This window comes from Protopterus annectens, chromosome 4.part1, assembly GCF_019279795.1.
Source record: "Protopterus annectens isolate FY-2018-M chromosome 4.part1, PAN1.0, whole genome shotgun sequence".
NCBI classification, from domain to species: Eukaryota; Metazoa; Chordata; order Ceratodontiformes; family Protopteridae; genus Protopterus; species Protopterus annectens.
The window spans coordinates 153411349-153433906 of NC_056734.1; the positions used below are offsets into that span (position 1 = coordinate 153411349).

At 40.7% G+C, this 22558-nt stretch overlaps 1 protein-coding gene across 1 annotated transcript in view; it reads left to right on the forward strand.

The window, feature by feature from the left end:
• SLC2A2 (solute carrier family 2 member 2) overlaps positions 1-22558 on the forward strand; it is a 438812-nt gene that overhangs the window by 400088 nt on the left and 16166 nt on the right. The window contains exon 10 of the mRNA XM_044070056.1: positions 19532-19735. Within this exon, the coding sequence (XP_043925991.1) occupies positions 19532-19735 (204 nt within the window). The remainder of the gene's footprint in view (positions 1-19531; positions 19736-22558) is intronic.

Sequence of the window (22558 nt, forward strand, 5' to 3'; positions counted from 1 at the left end):
AGATAAGCCAAATGTGATGACTGCAACAGTGAATACACTCAAACATCTACATTTATGGTAAGTGTACACAATTGTACTATTTTTTGATTGATTGTTTTCCCTATTGTCAGATCTAAACAAAACCCTATTGTAATATAGTAGTATAGGAGTATAGATGTATTCCTACTAGTAATGGTGACAAAACGTATCTGAACTATATGAACTTCTTCTGTTTTTGATCATGCTTTTTAAACACAACACAGAGCTGTAGATACATGAGGCTTCAGTGTATTATGTTATAAAATAATGCCATAAATGCAGCCTGTTTAATGCATACAATGGTATTTAAATAAAATACTGCACAATGTCTCCCATTTCATTAATGTGTTTGATATATCATCTGCTAGTCAGCGTAAAGACAGCAAAATACTACAAATTCAAAGTGTAATATGATATTCCAGATAGCAACTCATTGTAGAAGCTAAATTTCAATTATAAATTGCATATTTTATTGAGTGTAATGTATGAATCCATTTCCAGTCTATGTTTCAGAAATATTGGCATGCCTTTTTTGATAAGATAAAAGCATTGTGTGTTCTGTTTTTTTCCCCTCCATCTTGGTTGTATCCTGGCCCATCCAACTTGTTGAATGATCTCCATGTTTGTGGGATAACAGCATAATGACAATGAAAGCATTGTGCAGGATCTTTACTCATATCTGGATTAAGTTATGTATTAATATTTTAGTGCAATGGTAGAATTATTATTATTATTCAACCGTGAAGCCGTCTTTGGCTTCATATTCCAAACTATCTATGCCCACTGCAACCCAGTGAGGTAGAAAGCCATTTGTTAGCAGGCTTCCCATGCTATATAGAATGAATGTTATAAATCAAAAGACCTAAAGCAACAACGTCCATTGCCTTGTACTGTACACTGTCTTCGAAAAATCTTAATATCCTGAGGTACTAAACCTTTAATCCAAAATAATGTCTTATTTCTAAAACCCCATATTTTCCACCGCATATTTTTTCATATGTAGTCTGCAGAAACTTCAAAAAAGGAGGAAGCAGTATGGAGTATTACAAAATGCCTACATTTATTTCACTAAACATTATTGCTTCACAGCATTACCATAATTTTGCTAAGATGTTTAAATTCTGCCACTGCATGTTGTGTTCCTTGCGTCTGTGTTACGTTGTCGAACTTTTAAAAGTTCGAACGTCATATGGTCGACACCATATGCTCGAACTTTTAAAAGTTCAAAAATTTATTAAAAAAATAAACCAAAGGAAACAACCTACCTGAATGGTTTAAGCAGGGGGCCAAGCCCCCCTGCACCCCCCACATGGGGGGCTGTGCCCCCCGCACCCCCCACTCTTTAAATATCCCAACTCCGAGATCGCACAACAGTGCAGAAAAGGGAAATCTTCCCATTCTGCACTGTGCAGAGATCTCCACTGAAATGTTCACACTTTTAAAAGTTCAGTCATATGGTGTTGACCATATGACGTTTGAACTTTTAAAAGTTCGACAACGTAATATAGACCCGTGTTCCTTCATCTCATGACCAACAAGGGTCAATTTGCTATGTTTGACCTAATTACACATTTGATGGAACTGTGGCCAGTGTCATGGTGTAGCTGGATAAAGAGGTGACTTTGGCCCCAGTTTACCCAGGTTCGATTAGCATCTTTGGTATCTGAGGTGCTGGCAAGGAAGGACGGGTAGGCACCTTATAACTGAGATTTTGTGGAGTCTAGTGTCGCATAGCACGGCATTGTCTTTAGGAAGGTGGGGCATTGGCCAAGTCAATGTGAAGGTGGGACCATAAGCACATGCTATTGTACATCTGTACCTAATCATTATATATGCACACAAATGTGCAGAGAATGTAGGGCATATAAAAAATCCGTACTTGGCTACAATATTACACCGCACCAGTTTACCTCGATCACCTCATTGGCCCAAAACATCGATGCATTGCGGAAAGTCTGGAAGAGGCCTGTCAGGTTTGCTAGACCAAGTGAATCAGGAGAGGAGAGGAGAGAAGAGGAGACCTTAGGTTGTCAAAGGTTAGCTGTGGGGGGGGGGGGGCAAAAATATTTACAAAAATTGAGATAAACTGTAAAAGGCTGCTTTCTGGAAGAGTCTTATAGAATTCTGTAAAGATCCCATCAGACCTAAGGACCTTAGCTTGTCAAGTATTTCCTGAAACTCCTGTCATGTAAATGGAGTATCCCAATTCATTTCAGCAGCATCAGTAAGGGTAGAAAATGGATACATCATGCAGAAGAGGAGTACAGTGATGGGCTCATTTTAAGTCCATAGAATAAAGCTGAGAGAAATATGTTGAACAACTGTTATCCTATAAGAGGCAGGAGTACACCTAATGACCATAGGAAGTCCCTATCAAATATAAAGTATGTGATTGTCTATAAGTAACTTTTTATATTCAAGCTAAGATTCTGTCATCCAGAGGAAACATTGGTACTGCAAACAGCACCTCTCCTGAGCAAGTAACATTTTATTATCTAATATATTTGGAATATTTTTATTTTTCATATCTGTTACAAATTGTTTATTTTATTTATTTTTATTTATTTTACATTTGTTAACCGGGATGGTCCGACTGGACGAGGTCCATTTACAGCAGAGGCCCAGGGAGAAAAGCTCAACTTAATTAATACAAAAAAAAATACAAAAAATAATGACATTATACATAATGTAAAAAACATTGTTATACTAGCAGTATTTTGTGAAAAATAACAGTAAAAAAAGTTCTCATCAGCAATAATTACATATGTACATTTTGTTAGTTGTGAAAAATACAGAGATCACAACAAAATTACCGTATGTCAAGGGATACCATTTGTTACAACCATTCTTACTGAGGGCCTGAAATAGGAGAGAAAAGTGAAGGATGGAGGTATCATATTTTAGGATTATGTAACACATGGACAGAGCCAAGAGCTTAAAAGATGAGCCTTAATGGAGTTTTTGAATTGTGTGGTATTTGATGCAGAAGTCACAGGGGGGGATTATTCCAACTGTTTGCTATACTGTGTGAAAATAGAGTTTTACCTGTTATGTTGTTGGCTGAGGAGATACAGAAGAGTGATTTGTTGGCAGAGCGGAGTGGATGATTTGGTGTATAGTGAGTCAGTAAGTGCCTTAGAACTGGAGTTTTGTTGGGATGTTTTAGGTTGTAATACGCTATGACATGTTGGTGATAGGTTAATAACTGTGGGAGTTCAAGCCACTGAAGTTGCCTAAGAGGTATACAATGATGGGTTCTAAAGGGGGATTTTTAGCAAACTTGGCAATTTTGTTATAACAAGACTCAAGTTTGTCTAGGTCAGATTTTCTAGCATAAGTCAAAATTTGTGCTGCATACATTAGTGTGGAAAGAAGATGGGTTTGAGCTAGGGTGACGTGAGCCTGATCTGATAGAAAGTTTTTATGTCTGTATAGGAAACTCATTTTTTGTGTACCTTTTAAATAGTTTGAGAGCTATGGATGTCAAAGTAGAGGTTATAATCTATTTCAACACCAAAGAGCTTGGTGTGGAGTGAGTGTGAAATGACAGTTCCATTGTTGGAGGAGATAGAGAAGGAGAGTGGAGAGGTTTTTGATTTGTTTGGGGTAAATAGAAGTAATTTAGTTTTGTTGGGATTTATAAGTTAAGTTAAATATTAGTGATCCACCTTTCTACTGAGGCAAAAGATTCTTGGGCGAGGTGCTGTAGGGTGGTAAGAGATGGGGCGGAGCAGATTAGGGTGGAATCATGTGCATATTGTATGAGTGAGGCCTGCAGGGTAGAGGTATGCAGATTATTGGTGAAGATAGAAAAGAGAAGTGATCCCAATATGGAACCTTGAGGTACACCAAGGGTAGCTGGGAGTAAAGGTGATAAAACTCCTTGCCCCTGGACAGCGTGTTATCTGTCAGATAGATAGTTTTTAAACCATGCAATAGTGTCAGGGGCAAAGGATAAAGGGGTTAGAGTATCTATTAGTATGGAGTGAGAAACCATGTCAAATGCTTTAAAGAGGTCCAGGAATATAGCAGATACAAATCTGTTGTTATTTCTATGTTGGTTAACCAGGTTTGTGAAAGAGAGAAAGGCTTTGGTTGTGCTGTGGTGTGGGCGGAAGCCATGTTGTGTAGAGGATAGGAGATTGTTTGAATTTAGGAAATGCATGACCTGAGAGTGTATGCATTTCTCAAGTATCTTTGATAAAGGAGACAGAAAGGCAATGGGGCAGTAGTTTGAGAAATCATAGGAATTTCCACCCTTATGAAGGGGAATAATGTAGGAGATTTTCCACAGTTGAGGGATATAGGATTTCTGTATGGAGCGGTTGATAAGGATTGAGACTGGGTAGGATATGGAGTCAACAGCCATTTTTTAGGAAATTTGCTGGTATACCATCTGCTGCAAGTGTAGTGGAATTAAGTTTTAAGAGTTTTTTTATTGTAGAGGTTGGGACAGGTGAGAATGTAAAGGGAGGTGTGTTGTTAGGAGCTGTTGTCTTGAACTGTTATTCTGAGGTCCTGTTCCTTGAGTAATCACTCATCAGCAGAGACAGGATCTTGCAGATGATAAAACTCTTAGTCTAATGGTCAAGTTCAGTTATCCAAGCGGTGCCAAACATCATGAAAAGGTGTGTTGCCAGTTGAAAGCAGGATGTGTATCTTGCTCTTGTTAAGAATAGAATTACTGCATTTTAGAGAATGGGCTTACTGTACATCCATACCCTGATTGGAGAACGAGTGATGTTCTTCGTGTTTCACTGTTGCAGTCTACTTGGGTTATCTGCCTGCAGGTAGCCCTCAGTTGGCCTGAATACCAGAGTCTTGGGATTTCTGCATCGGATACTGTTGCCTCTTCCATGACATCAGGTCGTCAGGGGTATAAAACATGCAGCCGATGCCATTACATCAGTCTTTCTTGCTGAGATGGAGCCTGAAGCAGAAGCAGTTCGCAAGTGCCAGTCGGCCACTACCTGAAATTTTCATTTTTCGAGTTTCAAATCTGAAGTCTTCTAAAACTAAGTACCCCATTGGGGATTCTTTTTTCTTGCTCTAACTGATGTCAGAAAAGGTTAACAGTTGTCTTGCCTGTGGAAAGCAAATACCTCATAGAGATTGTCATTCTTACTGTGTCACCTGTTTAGGCCCAGACCACGACTTAGCTGTCAGTTTTGTGCCTTGTTTAACACAAAAAACATTTATCGTCTAGCTGATTTTGTAGCTAAATTCTTTCGCTCTCATTCTCCATATTCTGAAATGGCTTTGGTAAGCCATCTGACTATCGATCGTCTGAAAAAGTGCAAAGACAAAGACAGAGACAGACTGCATAGATCAAAAACTGCCAACAACGTTTCCGTTAAGCTAGTCACCAGTCCGCCGGTATTCAGGCCTTTGCAGCCCCTGATGCCCACTTCTACAAATTCTCAGGCCTCTGCTGAGACCCATTTGGAGTCCAGTATGCCACAAGATGCTTCTTTGACTATGGAACCTGCGGATGTCTCTACCTTGGATGAGTCCTGAGCCGCTGTGCAGGCACCGGCTTCTGAGGGTGTATTTTGACCTACCGATATTCGTATTAAACCAACTTCTTTTTTAACTAAAACTACTGCTATGATGCTAAACTTGCTATGATGTCATGTGACCTTTTATGCCAATGTATTTTTTTTATCTGATTATATTAATTGTTTTTACTTGCTATCTTTCTTATGTAACCATTTATGCCTTTTTGTAAAAGTGTATAACTGATGGAGCTTTTCTCCCCGGGCCTCTACTGAAAACGGACATATATCCAGTTGGACTAGCCCGGTCAACAAATGTAAAATAAAATAAAATAAATAAATACTGAGTTTCTCAGGCCCAGAGTTCACACTATGCCTAAAAAATCGACGTCCAAAGCACATGCCTCTGCTCCCATGCCACAAAAACAAATCCTTAAAATGGCTGAAGACCTTATTACTCTAATTAAGGGAAGCCAGCCTTCCCCTGCTAAAAGACAAAGAATTGAATTTCCTTCTTATTCTACAGACCAGGAGTCCGATGACTGACCCTTCTGACTACCAGGACATACCCTTATCTACATATGAGGATTCAGATGCAGAGGAATCCATTCCCTCTGCCTCCCCTCCAGAGGAGTTTTCTTTTGGTGAAACCTTGCATACCTTAAGAGAGCATTTCCGCTGGGAATGCCAGGACTATCCTCAGTCCAAAAAGAGACTCAGGGAATTTTTAGATTCACTTCAGCACAGGCCTCTAACTATACCCCCTGTCTTGGATATTGTAGATGATGTCTTCATGGAATCCAGTCTTACTCCTGACACTTTACCACCAGTTCCTAGAAAACCTGACAGGTACTACAGAGTACCTGACTCTCACAAATTTCTCTTTAAGAATCCTACTGCGGATCCAGAGACCATTTTCCAGAGACCATTTTCCAGGGACCTAAAGGCATTAAGGCTACTACAGCCAAAAGCCCTTCCCCTTCAGACAGAGATTCTAGAGCTTTAGACAGATGCAGTACGAAGGTACATACCTCTGCAGCTCTTGCCATCAGGGCTTTTAACTGCCAGTTTCACATGTTGAAGTACCAGCAACATATTATGGAACTAATTAAACAAAAAATGGTGTTACTACCAGATTGTGCAGAAAATAAAGATTTACAAGAGTTAATGCATTCTGCAAACCAAGTTAGTAAACATACTCTGCAGTGTGGGTTTGATGCCTTATAAAGCATCTTGCAGGGCTGCTGTCACTGCGTCTGTACTGAGAAGGCATGCTTGGCTGAAAGAACAAGTCTTGCTAGACCATGTCAAAGCAAAATTACTAGATACTCCATTAAATCAGGATCTTTTGTTTGGCACAAAAACAGAAGAAGTTCTTAAAAAGATGGAAGAAAACGTTAAATCTATGCAAACTGTCAAAGATTTCTTACATGTGCAGCCACCTAGGCATTGGCCTTCAAAAAATTGGTCTTTTCCAGTCCCTCTCAGGCCTTCTCAGTCCAAACCCAGGGGAAACAGACCCCCAAGACTACAGTCTCAGGGTATGCAGAGATCTAAACAATGGAGTGTTCCCACCTCAAAAATAGGGAGTGGTAAGTCAATTATTCTTCCCAGCCATGCACAAGTACTTGCACCCCTAGGAGGAAAACTCGTCCTTCATGCAAAAAAACTGGATGTCCATTACTCAGAACCAATGGGTTCTAAACATTGTATCCCAGGGATACAGATTCTACTTCCACTCACTGCCAACCCCAAGTGGGTTACAAGACCTTCCTCCAAACCAGTGGGCAGAGGTTCAAAAGCAAGTACTTTCCCTTCTCTGTATCAGGGCTATTCAACCTGTTCCAGTAAAACAAAGGGGACAGGGTTTCTACTTCCGACTGTTCCTGGTGCCCAGAAAAGAGAGCTCTTGGTGCCCTATCCTGGATCTATCAATTTTCAACACCTTTCTGGTGGTCCCAAAATTCAAAATGCTTACGCTGCAACAGCTTCTTCCTATGCTAGCCAAGGATGCCTGGTTAGTCACCCTAGACTTAAAAGAAGCTTATCTGCACATCCCCATAAGGGAGCCTTGCAGGAAATATCTGTGTTTCAGGGCAGGCCCTATGCACTATCAGTTCTCTGCACTTCCCTTTGGCTTATCTACTGCACCCAGAGTATTCACAAAGTGCCTGGCTCCAACCATTGCATACTGCAAGCAGAGAAATATTCAAATTTACCCATACTTGGATGATTGCCTGATTCAGGCGGACAGTCAGGAATTGCTACTTCAGCACCTCGCATTTGTAAAAAGACTTCTAACTTCACTGGGATACACCATCAATGGAAAGAAATCACAACTGGTGCCCAGCCAACAAATTGTATTCCTGGGAGCAAGCTTGAACACAACTTCCCAGATGGCATTCCTCACTCCAGAAAAACAGGTCCATTTGACAAACTATTTCAAAGTAATGTCCACCAAAACCAAGCTATCTGCAGGGAAAATACTGCAAGCCCAAGGGTTCATGGCCTCAAGCATTCTGCTAATTTCATATGCAAGACTATATATGAGGAAACTTCAATTGTACTTAAAAAGTATCTGGTGTCAACATTCTCAGGACCTAGAAACAGTGATTCCTATCATACCTTGTCTAAGGGCAGAGTTCCTTTGTTGGGCAGAGGCATGCAACCACAACAAGGGACTTTCTTCCACTCAACCCCTTGCTGCCCAAACCCTGACAACAGATGCATCAGATTATGCATGGGGGGATCACATGGCAGGCAAATGCATTCAAGGCAAATGGAGGCCAAAACAAATTCCCCTGCATGTCAAACAAAAAGAGATGCAAGCTGTACTGAATGCTCTGGCAGCCTTCAAATACTGTATCCTTCCAGGACAGCTCCTGATAAAGACAGACAACAACACAGCTATGTGGTACATAAACAAGTAGGGAGGAACTCATTCTTAAACACTCTGCAGGTTAGCCATGGCCCTGTGGAACACAGCCTTGAGCAACCAAGTGCACCTACAAGCTCAATTCCTGCCAGGCAAGCAAAATTCACTGGAGACAACTTAAAAAGAAATCTACTGGACCCACACAAGTGGAAACTGGAACCCAACTCATTCAAATTTCTAACCCAGAGGTGGGTTTGCTACAGCAGTCTTACAAGGCCTGCTAGCCAGCCCTAACACTTTTTGACTGCCTCCACCCTTCCTCAGCTTTGGGAATCAACCCAAGTGTGATGACTGCAACAGTGAAACAGAAAAGAACATAGTACAGTTGTGTACACTTACCATAAAGGTAGATGTTTGAGTGTATTCACTGTTGCAGTCCTGGTTTCCCTCCCTCCAGCCCCTTGGCTTTCTCTATCCCTTCTACCTATCCTCTTTATGGCCATTTTTTATGGCAGGGGTATTTACTTTTTACTGGAGGTGTTTCACACCATGTAATAACTTCCTATTTTGGGGGCTCCAGGCATCTGGGGCAAGAAAAACTGATGTAATGATGTCAGCTGCATGTTTTATACCCCTGATGACCTGACATCATGGAAGAGGCGACAGCATCCGATGCAGAAATCCCAAGACTCTGGTATTCGGGACGATTGAGGGCTACCTGCTGGCAGATAACCCAAGTGTGATGGCTGCAACTGTGAATTCACTCGAACATCTATATTTATGGTATGTGTACACAATTGTACTTTCTCCAGCAGGGTATTAATATACAAGTAATGCTCGCAGAAAAATGAGTGTGCTGCTTCACAGGCAGCATATCAAGCTGCTATGGAGCTTGGACTCAGAAAATGAATGGTCGCCATTATTTTACGCTCGCTAAACAGCACTTTTGATGTATAGCGAGTGTAAAATGTGAAAAAAAGAAAACAAAAAAAATGTGTGTGTGTGTGTGTGTGTGTGTGTGTGTGTGTGTGTGTGTGTGTGTGTGTGTGTGTGTGTGTGTGTGTGTGTGTGTGTGTGTGTGTGTGTATGTGTGTGTGTTTGTTTGAGTGCATGCATGCATGTCATTGAAAGTGAGAGTAGGCAAGCTGTTATTTTACAGCAATTTTGTTGTTTAGCGAGTGTAAAATAAAAAAAAATAAAAAAAATAAAATAAAACGTGTGCGAGAGACTGTATGCATGTATAAGAGTAAGAGAGAGAGCTCAATCTAGTATGTGTGTGTGTTTCTGTCTGCGTGTGTGAATGAATGCGTGCATGAAAGCAGAGAGACTGTGTATGTGTGTGTGAGAGAGAGAGTGAGTGAGTGAAGTGTGAAAGTGAACTAACAATCCCCTGGTAGCATGTGTGAGAGAGAGTGAAGAGAGAATGATCTCTGCCAGCCCTTAGAGAATGGTCTCTCTCTACAAATGTTGTGTTTTACTTACTTATGTATTTTTTAAGTACTGTTTTATTTTTTTAATATATTTTGTATGTAAAATGCTTCCTCCAACACCATTAACATATACTACAGGAAGTATGAAATATTAGGCAGAGGGCCTATTTTACATCATAAATATATTAAAAAAAATAAAATAGAACTTAAAAAAAATACATAAGTAAGACCCCATTCTCTAAGCGCAATAATGCCCTCCAGGGTGTGTGTTAATGTGTAATTAATGCTTTCCAGGGGTGTAGAGGCCCTCCACCTGTGGCATTGGGCCTCACAACACCCCTGGGTGGGCATTAATTACACATTAAAACACAGCCTGTCAGGCATTATTGCTTGCGTAACGCATAGGCTGTCATCATCACAGCTGGTAATGAGTAGCAGAATGACAAGCACGTTCCAGCATCTTCTGTTCTACTTCAGCCAGGGAAATGCCAAATGTTCTCTCTGAATGGCATGAAGTTTGACAGAAACGGAATATTACAATGACAAATCACTAAGGCACAAACTATGCTAAGTCCTTAAGAGATGGAAAGCATCCAGTTGACAAATCCTTAGAACAAAATAAGCTGTCATTCACCGTTCGCTGTGATTATATGACAAAATCAAACCCTCAAAGAGACTGCCTTGGAGTTTGTGCCTGAATAACAGAAGTAATGCACACCATCCACAATCTGACAATCTATCTGAACCTTAAATGTAAACAGTGTTACTTCAAGTACTGTTTGTGGAAATGAATTCCAAAATCATACCCTTCCTGTATCTAAATTGTCTGTTCTTAATTTTAGACTCAACAACCCTCAAGTCAGGAAGGGAGTTGTTACTTGCTGTGTCTTTCACATGTGAAGAAAAATAAATATAAATAGTTGATGCAAATAGCTCATTTTATGACATTTATAAATCAAAACAGCCTCATCTTTGAGTAACTTAGACTATGCAGGGTAAGCTTTTAACCTTTCTTTATTATGTAGGTGTCATGCCTCAGATAGCTGGCTAGTATAAGCTTTTTGTGTTCTCTGTAGCTTTTTCAAGTTGTAAATGCAGACTTGATCACAATATTCAATATCTGGCCTTATCAGCACACATAAAGGCATCACAATAATTTCTTCTTTACTATTGATAGATGCCTTTCATAATACCGTAGCAGTGCCTTGGCACTGTGTGAAAGTCAAGCCTAGTCTGGTCATCACAAACAACTCCTATATCTTTTGTGGGTTTAGAATCTGGCATCATTTCTTGAAATTTTGTGTAAAGCTAGCAACTGTTATCTGTACCAAAATGAAATACTTTACATTTAGCCATTAATAAAAAAAATGAGTTGTTGTTTGACCAACAGTATATTCAATCCAAATGAATTTGTCAGATCCATCAGTCTTTTGTATTCCTTGCTATAACTCCAAATCTGGTATCATCTGCATACTTACTAATCCAATATATCCCTGCCACATGCAAAAAGTCATAAATAAACCTATAAGAATTGTTCTAAAACAGATCTCTGTTGAACTCCCACAGCAGATGTCCTTCCAGAGCTCTCAACGGTCCCTGTTTTAGAGGAACATTCTTATTTTCATGTCTGATTTACCGCTGCAAATGATTTTTTACCAATACTAAGGGGTTTTAACTTGTTGTGATGCAGTTTTCTGACATGAATCTAGGTTTTAACAACCTGCCTTATGCAGTCTTACAACAAATATTAGTTAGTACACAATTTAAATGAACCTTGAAGCACATCCCAGTATACAGTCCTAGCTTTAAAAAGTGATTAAACAGCAGGACACAAAGGATAGCAGTAAACGGAGTATATAGTAAAGAAACAGGAGTTACAATCTGTATATATCATGATTTACTCTGGGGACCTATTCAGCATCATTGCTGTTATGTGTGACATTGCTAAGAAACTGTATAAACTGACTTATTATTTATTTATTGCTGTTTGATATCCAGGGAAGTCCTTATGGTCAGAATCTAGTTTCAGTGTAAACCCAGGCAAGAAATCTCCTCAAAAAATATGTAACAGAAGGCCCAGCTCTGTGGTGTAGAGGGATGGAGCCCTGACTGCTACCCAGATAACCCAAGATCAGTTACTGGCTTGGGTGGTGAAGGAGCCAGGCAGGGACAGTGAGAATAAGGAGCAAGTCAGCTTGCCCATTCCATGGAGAGAGAATCTGGGGTTTATTCTCACAATATAAAAAAAAAACAATCAAAGCAGAAAATGATGGTTCAAAGGCTTTACATTTTTTAACCACTGGAACCTCAGCTTTTCACCTTCACAGGATACATTGCCATAAAAATTGACACATAATTATTTTAAATTTGAAAATTAGATATTTTTTCAGGAAAAATGAACAGCTATGGGGGCTTCATATGCCCCTACATATGCTATTTCGTATATGGGATATTTTGAGAAAAAGTTTATCTATGGTTCTGAATTTTATAAAAAATAATGTAGCGATGTTCAGACGCTTTATGGATGATCTCACTTTCTTATGTAGGGGAAATTCTGAGGAATTTGATTTGTTTCTCTCTGAGTTAAATATGAATGGACATGGTTTCAAGTTCTCAATGCTGAAAGGTGGGTCTTCTATTCAGTTTTTCGATGTGGAGTTTTATGTAGATTCTATAAATAGACTTCAGTTCAAACCCTTTAGGAAATCTACTGTGATAAATATTTTTTTTACGTGCAGATAGTATGCATCCACCCCATTTAATGAATTCTCTTCCCCTTGATGAGTTGAAGCATATTGCTCACAATAATTCAGAAAAAAAGGTGTAGGGCAGAATTCTTGTTGGAAGCAAAAGAAAGGCTTATGGAAAGAGGTTATAAGGAAATGGATCTGAATAGGGTAATAGGTAAAATATAAGTGAAAAGGGTTATTTATAATATGTATTTATTATTTGCATGTTTTTATGTGTAGAATTGTTAAATCTGTATTGGTGTTGGTATTTTGTGTTTTGGCACTTTATATCACAATGATTAAGTCTAAGTGAATGTAATTAATGGGAGTTCCACCTGTAAAAAAGTGGCTGCTTTTATGGCAATGTATCCTGTGAAGGCGAAAGGCTGAGGTACCAGTGGTCAAAAAAAGTAAAGCCTTTGAACCAGCATTTTCTGCTTCGGTTGTTTTTTTTTGTTTTTTTTTATTTTGCTTGTTGGCAAACGTTTTTTGCTATGTTTCTTCTCACAGTCCGGTGCTCCCCAGTATGGTCAGTGAATGTACCTCAGTTACAAAAGCAGGCCACTCTTTACTCTAGTAGCAGGGAGAGGGGGTCTTCAGTTGCTGTGGGTGGCACACCATGGCAAGGAATGACTAAGTTCACCCATGAACACAAGACTGCAAAACAATATATTACAGTATCAGAATTTTAAAAAAGGAACAGCTTTACCTTTTTAAACTAAAGCCACGGTATACAGTGAACCCATTCATCATCCATCTGTGTGTGTTGATGCAAGTCAGCAATGATTGTTTAACACATAGTACACCTGGAAACAACAGTGAAGACGATGTGCTTTCACCAAATATTAAGATACTGTATTTTATACTACTGAAGGAGTGGCAACAATGCAGAGGAAACAGTAAGTTGTTAGTCCACTATGTAGGCATGTTTTATAAGATGTCCTTCAAGGATGCATCTGCAGTCCTAACAAATGGGTTGTCCTGGCCTCAGGCAGCCCTTCGGTCGGCCGGATTCCAAAGTCTGGGTCTGGCCTCGGCTGATGTCGCACTTCACCCGACTTCATAGCTGCAGTTCAGCGGGTATAAAGGCATCAGCCGACGCCATTTTTCCCAGTCTTTCTTGCTGCGTGGCGCCCGAAGCAGAAGATGTTCGCAAGTGCCGGTCGGTCAGAACCAGAGATTGCTACTACTGAAGACTTCTAAAAAGCTAAGTACCCCGTTGGGGACTCTTTCTTGCCTCAGCCGATGTCAGAAAAAGTGAATAACTGTTTAACTTGTGGGAAACAAATACCTCATAAAGATTTCCACTCTTACTGCCTTCCTTGTTTAGGCCCAGACCACGACGTAGCAGCTTGTCTAGCCTGTGCTTCCTTCAACCGACGGACACTTAGACGTCGGTCGGAGTTTGCAGAGGAGTTTTTTCGGCTCCACTTTTGCTTATATCATGCCGTCGGAGACTCCGACTTCACATTTAGCTAAAAAGCATAAGGAAAAGGACCGACACTCGTGGTCTGCGGTTTCGGCCGAAACCGCGGTTAAGCCAACCGCGAGTGTCTCTGTTTCGGCTGAAACCGAGTCCACGGTTCTTCCTTCGGCCGAAAGCATGCCTCCTATTACCGAGGCCTCTTCCAGCATGGCTGAATCTGCTACCGAAAATCCACCTGCTCTTACAGTTTCTCAGGATTTATCAGATACTATCCCCTTAGATGTATCTACTCCTGCACGTGGAGCTGCTAGGCCCCCTGCATCCATGTCAATTAAGGCTTTTGCCAGGGCTAAAGCAGCTAAATCTTCAAAGGCCGTGCCTGCTAAAACCCCCTCTCACAGGCCTAGCTCTAATACTCAAATGCTTAGTCTAGCAGAGGATCTCATTTCTTTGATCAGGGGAACCCAGTCTCACCCTGACAGGGCCTCTCACCCACCTCCAGAGAAGAGGCCTAGAGCAGAGCCCCCTGAGCCAGTTTCTTCAGATTATTCCTCTGATGAATCAGAAAATACAAATCCTCCAGAAGGCCCTTATTCTCCATATGAGGACTCTGATGCAGAGGATTCCATACCTTCTGCCTCTCCTCCTGAGGAATTTTCTTTCGGGGAAACCTTGCATGCTATGAGGGAACAATTTCAATGGCAGGGTCAGGATTTTTCAGACTCTAGGAAAAGGCTTAGGACCTTTTTACATTTACCACAGCATAGGCCTTTAGCTATTCCTCCAGTACTTACAGTTGTGGATGATGCATTTAATGATGCTTGTACTGCCCCTGACTCTCTGCTTCCGGCCCCTGCTAAGCCCGACAGATACTACAGGGTTGCGGACACACATTATCATTTGTATAAGGCTCCTATTGCAGATCCTGAAACTATTTCACAGGGCCCCAAAGCTGTAGCAGCTGCCTCTGCCAAAAACCCCCTCCCCTCTGAAAGAGAATCTAGGGCATTGGAGAGATGGGGTAAAAAAGTTTATACTTCTGCTACTCTTTCGGCTAGGGCCTTAAACTGTCAATTCCACATGATTCAGTATCAGGAATTTCTGTTAGATCAGCTCACTAAAAAACTGTCCTCACCTGAGCCTTTAGACCGTAAGTCCCTTCAGGATTTGGTGCATAACACTCAGCAGGTCAGTAATCATTCCTTAAAATGCGGCTATGATGCACTGGAGGCTTCCTTTAGATCAGCTATGACTGGTACAGTGATCAGAAGGCATGCATGGTTAAAAGAGCAATCCTTACCAGACCATGTAAAGTCAAAGCTTCTAGATGCTCCCATGGAAAAGCACAGTTTGTTTGGTTCCCCTGCACAGCAAGTGTTGAAGAAGGTGGAAGAAAAAGCTAAATCTGTCCAGACGGTCAAGGATTTCTTACAGGTCCAGCCTCCGAGATTTAGTAGGAACTGGCCTTGCAAAAATTGGTCCTTTCCAGACACCACCAGAGCACAGAGAAGCAGAAATAGACGCCCTAGAGGCAGAGGTCAATCCAGAGGTACCTACAGGGGACGTCAGTGGCAGCCTAACAGCCAGAGAAGTACTGCCACAGATCCAGCCACTACCACTTCCACAGGACAATCACAGTGACTTGGCTCTGAAACCGCCTACCAGGGAACAACTGGGAGCACCCTTAGGCGGAAAGCTAGCCTTATTTTCAGTAAATTGGCATTACATTACAGGAGACAAATGGATTTTACAGACAATAGACAAAGGCTACAGGTTTCACTTCCATACTCTTCCAAGGAAGAGAGGAATGCCAAACCTACCTCCAAACCAAAGGACAAACGCTCTACAGCAAATAGACCACTTACTAAGGATGAGAGCTATAGAAAAGGTACCGGCTATGGAACAAGGACAAGTATTTTATTCAAGGCTTTTCCTGGTACCAAGATAGGAAAACCAATGGAGAACTATCCTCGAACTGTCCGCTCTAAACACATATCTCATTGTTCCAAAATTCAAGATGCTGACCCTACAGCAACTTCTTCCCATGCTGGGCAAGGAGTCTTGGCTGGTGACTCTGGATCTCAAGGAGGCATACCTGCACATCCCCATATGACCAAATTGCAGAAGATACCTCAGATTTCTTGCAGGATCAGAGCATTATCAATTCTCAGCATTGCGTTTTGGCTTATCTACTGCACCCAGAGTATTCACGAAATGCCTGGCATCAGTAATTGCTCATTGCAGGCTTCAGGGAATTCAAATTTATCCATACCTGGACGACTGCCTGTTACAAGCGGACAGCAAAGACAAATTAACAAAAGATTTGAAAAAGGTTATTCACCTGCTGCAAGCCCTGGGATACACAGTCAACATAAAAAAGTCAAGGCTGATACCATCCCAAAGGATAACCTTCTTGGGTGCAGAACTGGACACATCAAACCAGATGGCATTCCTCACAGCAGAAAAACAGAAGCAGCTACCACTCTATTTCATGGCATTAACAACGCAGAACCAGCTTACAGCAAGGAAAATCCTGCAAGCCCTGGGTTACATGGCATCCTGCATAATATTAATTCCACATGCCAGACTACATATGAGGAAGTTGCAATGGTACCTGAGGAATTTATGGTCTCAGCACAAGCACAGCCTAGAAACCCAAATTCCAATAATCCCATGCCTGAAGCAAGAATTCCAGTGGTGGGCCCAGGCCTGTCAATTGAACAAAGGACTGCCCTTCCACAGGCCTCACCCAAGCCAGACTATCACCACGGACGCCTCAGACCTCGGTTGGGGGGCACACATGGCGGACAAGTGCATACAAGGCTTATGGACTCAAGACCAGATGAACCTACACATAAATCAAAAAGAGATGCTGGCAGTAAAACAGGCAATTCAGACATTCAGACCACTTCTTCAACAGGGTCATTTGCTGATAAGGACGGACAACACCACAGTTATGTGGTATATCAACAAGCAGGGAGGCACACATTCATATCCTCTATGCTGGATGGCAATGGACCTCTGGAATGTGGCCCTCAGCCTCAACATTCAGCTCCAGGCCATATTTGTGCCAGGAAAAGAAAATATACTAGCAGACATCTTAAGCAGAACCACCACGGATGCCCACGAATGGATGCTGCATCCAGACATCTTCAAAACCATCACAAGGAAATGGGGACTGCCAGAAATAGACCTGTTCGCATCCCCACACAACCACCAATTGAAAAAATTCTGCACAAGGACATACCACCCACTTGCTTGGAAGGTGGACTCCCTATCCTTCAGTTGGGAAAGCCTGACAGCATATGCATTCCCACCTCTTCCTTTGATGCACAAAGTGCTACTGAAGATCAAAGAAGATCACCCGAGGATCATCTTGATAGCTCCAGACTGGCCAAGACAACATTGGTACCCACTACTGAGGAGTATGTCCCGGGAACACGCATGGCCTCTACCCCTACTACCTCTACTGCTAACACAGAACAACTTCAAAACCCTGCATCCAAACTTGAAAACACTGCAACTAGCTGCTTGGAACATTATATAAGGCAAAATAACCCAGATTTATCTCAGAGGGTTAAAGACATTATCTTGGAGGCTCGCAGACCCTCAACCAGGAGAACTTATTCAGCAAAATGGAAAAGATATCTCATTTGGAGTGCAACAAAAGGAGTAGATGCATCATTGGCAAACATAGCTAACATCCTGGAATACTTAGCAGAACTTTTCCACAATGGCCTGTCTTACTCCTCCATTAAGATTCATGCATCAGCAATTTCAGCAGAATACAACATGGATCCTCCAGTCTTTTCTCAACCTCTACTCAGGCAGTTTCTCAGAGGAATTAAAATGTAAAGCCACCAAGAAAACCACCATTGCCTACATGGGACTTGAACTTTGTGTTAGAAAAGTTGACACTTCCCCTTTTGAACCAGCAGCAACAGCAGAATTACAGTACTTATCTTGGAAAACTGCATTCCTGATTGCAATCACTTCAGCTAGAAGGGTTTCTGAATTACAGGCATTAATGGCAGTACAACCCTTCCTTATCTTCCACCAGGATAGAGTGTCCATGAGAACTAATCCTACCTTTATGCCAAAGGTGGTCTCCAGGGTATCATTAAACCAAGCAATGCACCTACCAACATTCTTCCCCAACCCGCAGAACAGGGGGGAAAGATTGCTGCATACCTTAGATGTATACAGACAATTGCGCTACTACCTGGACAGAACCAAGAACAATAGAAAAACTGACCAGCTTCTGGTAGCATATGCAAAAGGAATGGAAGGAAAAGCAATTTCAAAACAGACAATCTCAAAATGGATAGGCAATTGCATTAGATTTTGTTACTCTTTTCATGGAAAGGCAACTCCAGAAAACATCAGACCTCACTCCACAAGGGCTACAGCCACTACTACAGCTTTCTTACGAGGAGTGGCTACCAAAGACATTTTAGAGGCTGCTACTTGGAGCTCCGTGCATACATTTGCCAAGCATTATAATCTACCTTTATACTCCAGATCCCGAGCAGGTTTTGCCACTGCTGTTTTGCAAGGGATCTTAACTACACCATAAACTCTTAGTGCCTCCTTAGTGCCTCCTCCCCCAGTTTGGCTATGGTATTCTACCCATTTGTTAGGACTGCAGATGCATCCTTGAAGGACATAGTACAGTTTTGTACCTACCATAAATGTAGATGTCCGAGAGGTATGCATCTGCAGTCAGGATTACCCACCCTCCTTCCCCTCTGTGGTACTCCTAGGGTATTTGCCCATCTTGTAGCTAGCTGGGGGAATCTATTATGGTGTATTTGTTTGTATATATGTATATACATGTTTATTTCTATTTGCTCTCTATTGTTTGGAAACATTTGCATTTATCCAAATTTAGCCTTCCTAGAGGGCACCTGGCATCTGGGGCAAGAAACACTGAGGAAAATGGCGTCGGCTGATGCCTTTATACCCGCTGAACTGCAGCTATGACGTCGGGTGAAGTGCGACATCAGCCGAGGCCAGACCCAGACTTTGGAATCCGGCCGACCGAAGGGCTGCCTGAGGCCAGGACAACCCATTTGTTAGGACTGCAGATGCATACCTCTCGGACATCTACATTTATGGTAGGTACAAAACTGTACTTTATAAAAAGTGAATGCTATTTAAAATGTAAAAATATCACCTAACTGAAACAAGGTTCCTTTATGTCCTTTTTTTGTGCTGACTGTGAAACCTGCTTGCATCCCTCTTGCTCTTTATCATACCTTTGCAGGAAGCAGCTGCTGAAACAAGGGGACATTTCACCTTTATCTGAAGTTAGACACTCTGACAACACTGCCATTGCCTTACACTGTTATCTCACAACAAGCCGTATATGGACATTATCATTCCCAATATAAACCTGTGCTAGAAGAGTCCAGTCTCATGCTAAAAACCCAAGTTTACTATGTCAGATGCTTAATTACCCATACTATACTTTAGTAACACGGTGTCTGAAACACATGAATGGATTGTTAATATATGTATTCAAAGCTGTGAATAATTCTTAATATTTTGTTTTGCAGAGTACCATTCCTTGGATGAGTTACATAAGCATGTCTGCAATCTTCCTGTTTGTAATTCTGTTTGAGATTGGACTTGGACCAATACCTTGGTTTATCGTTGCTGAACTGTTCAGTCAGGGAGCCCGTCCAGCAGCCATGGCTTTAGCAGGATTCTGTAACTGGACCTGCAACTTCATTGTTGGCATGTGCTTCCAGTATGTCGCGGTAAGAGAACCATTTGCAGAAATAAAATGAAATTATGTTAGCAGTAAAAAAAATGCATGAAAGATGTCTGCAGTCAGTAGTCATCAAATCATTACTTACTTTTATACCCTATCTTTTCATTTGCTATCTGTTTAACTTATTTATTTCATAAAAAGAAGAATAGAATGCCATATTGTTTTTCATTTTCATTATTAAGGTCTTTTTTTTCTCTTTCTCTACCAGGCTTAGTTAGTGCTATGAAACCATACAGGTACTTATTTTGATAATTTCTAGTGTTGTAGTCAGAGAAGTAGGACAGATTCATAGTAAGTGGGATTAGAATGTTAATGTCATGGAAACAGTCCATTTGAGGCATTAAGAGCACTAAACACCAGGTACCAAAGCATTGTTACTCTGTCTCATTGTCTCACTGTCTCACTGTCTCACTGTCTCATTATTTCATTGTCTCATTGTCTCACTGTGTCAGTGCCTCACTCACTGTATCAATGTCTCACTGTCTCATTGTCTCACTGTCTCACTGTCTCATTACCTCACTTGTCTCATTGTCTCATTGTGCCATTGTCTCACTGTCTTATTGTCTCACTGTGTCAGTGCCTTACTCACTGTCTCACTGTCTCACTGTCTCACTGTCTCATTGCCTCATTGCCTCATTGTCTCATTGTCTCACTGTCTCACTGTTTCACTGCCTCATTGTCTCATTGCCTTACTGTCTCACTGTCTCACTGTCTCATTCTCTCATTGCCTCATTGCCTCATTGCCTCATTGTCTCACTGTCTCATTGTCTCATCCTCCAGCCCACATTTTGCTCAGATTCAAATTAAGCATTATATGTGGCACCGCCAAGAAAGATAGACTCAGAAATGTGGGACTCATGTAACATAATGACAAAATGAACCCAATGATTGTGATTCTATAAGAAAGTTTGATGAAAAGCTTAATAACACAGCCTAGTGATAATTTCAAAACACCAAAAGACTGAAATGATTGCACCATTTGAAATTACTCAGTTAAAGCAACAACTCATCATTTCTCTTTGAAGCTACTTCATATCATCCTTTTATATAATAGTTTTAAAGTTCAGTACATGCTAAGAGATATTGGTACTAGAAATTAAAATGGTTAAATAATCTGTGTATTTTAATTAAGCTGAAAACACAGACACAAAAGCAGAAGACTATAGAATAAGTTTACTTTTGTAGTGAATGGGTATTACTAGATGGTACTTCAAGATTGGTTCTGTGTATGTGTGTATTTCTGTTTGCATATTATTAGCAAGTTATACATTTTAAGGCAGCAGAATAAGTCATTTGTAACAAAAAAATGGAATTTAAATTCACAGAAACAGGTATAACAAACCTGGGACACACTAGGGGCTAAACCACTGCTTGAGCTTGATCTTAAGCCCTTTGCTGACTACATGGCATGTCTCTGCACCCTAGTGTACACATAATGTTAGGTATAGTCATCCTCAGTGCACCACCTGTCATAATGCCTAAGTACAACATCGTAGCAATTAATGTTCTTCTAGTAAATTGGGTCTGTATACCATGGATACCAAAAAGGATGCAAATCACATGATGCAGATAATAAAGGATGTGCTGAGGAAGGTGCGTGAGACTTCCATGCAGCACTGTTTGTGCTACTAGGTAACAAACAGCTTTACATACAAAGCTGAGACACACAGCTGCCTCTCCTGTGGCCAAGTGTTCCATATATAACTCTCAATTGTCCAGGTTTTAGCAGAATGTCCGAGATTTTTGCCTTATATTTTTGGTCTGTTCTTCATAAAGTTTAGGATTGAAATCGGTAAGTAATGACATCCATTTGATTTTCTGACTTCATATCCTTCAGAAAATGCATTCAAATGCAAAAAACTGATATTGTGGCAACTTTCTAAGTTTGTAAGAGCAATATTTAAAATGTGTTCCTACTTTTGAGCCTTTGTCACCCCACTGTTTTTGGCTTTGTCCAGGCTTCCTGTGCTAAGAGGCTGAAAGCTGTAGTTCCAAACTTGATTTTATGGGTTGTGATTGTACCTGAATATAGATCTCCTTACTGATACAACTTCTTTAACTCACAGACCACCATATTACCTTACTTTTAGCTGCAGGTTCCCCTTGTGGCTAAGAGTAAGACTCCATGAAACTGGATAAAGTAGGGTCAGGAAAGAAAGCAATTTTTTAACATAAAGGGATGTGTGAGGATTAGATTGCATCTAGTGGTGGTGGAATATACAATGATGATGCCAAAGATAAACACAGAAAAACATAATGCATTATTTGAAGAAAAGTGAATGCCTGCTGTCAAGTAGGGCATTAAGTAAAGTTACTAGACAGGAAAAATGCAGAAAGTATGATAAGGGAGCCAAACAATTCTTGTTTACCATTAGCATCTACATTTCTAGGAGTGATAAAATATGAAATATGCTCCAGGATGTAATTATCTGATATAGATAAGAGAAAGATACAGAAAATTAATTTATCTTCAAAAACATTGTTGAAAGAAATATGGATGCACACTTTCACATAATTTGATATTAAACACATTATCTAAGACAAATATTAAGTGTTTATACATAAAAACCTGGATTCATACAACACAAAACAGGTACAGAGAGTTTACCCATTACACATCCAGATACATTTATAAATGGTGTATTTCTTATCACTCATGTAGATTTGCAGTGCAGATGTAAAAATCGTTAGACTGTAATTTAATCTTGTTACAGTGCTTAAGTGTAAGCACCAAACCAAAAGAACAGTAAAGTGGTATCAAAACACTATGGTACAAAATAAAATTAGTAATTAACAAGCACACAAACAA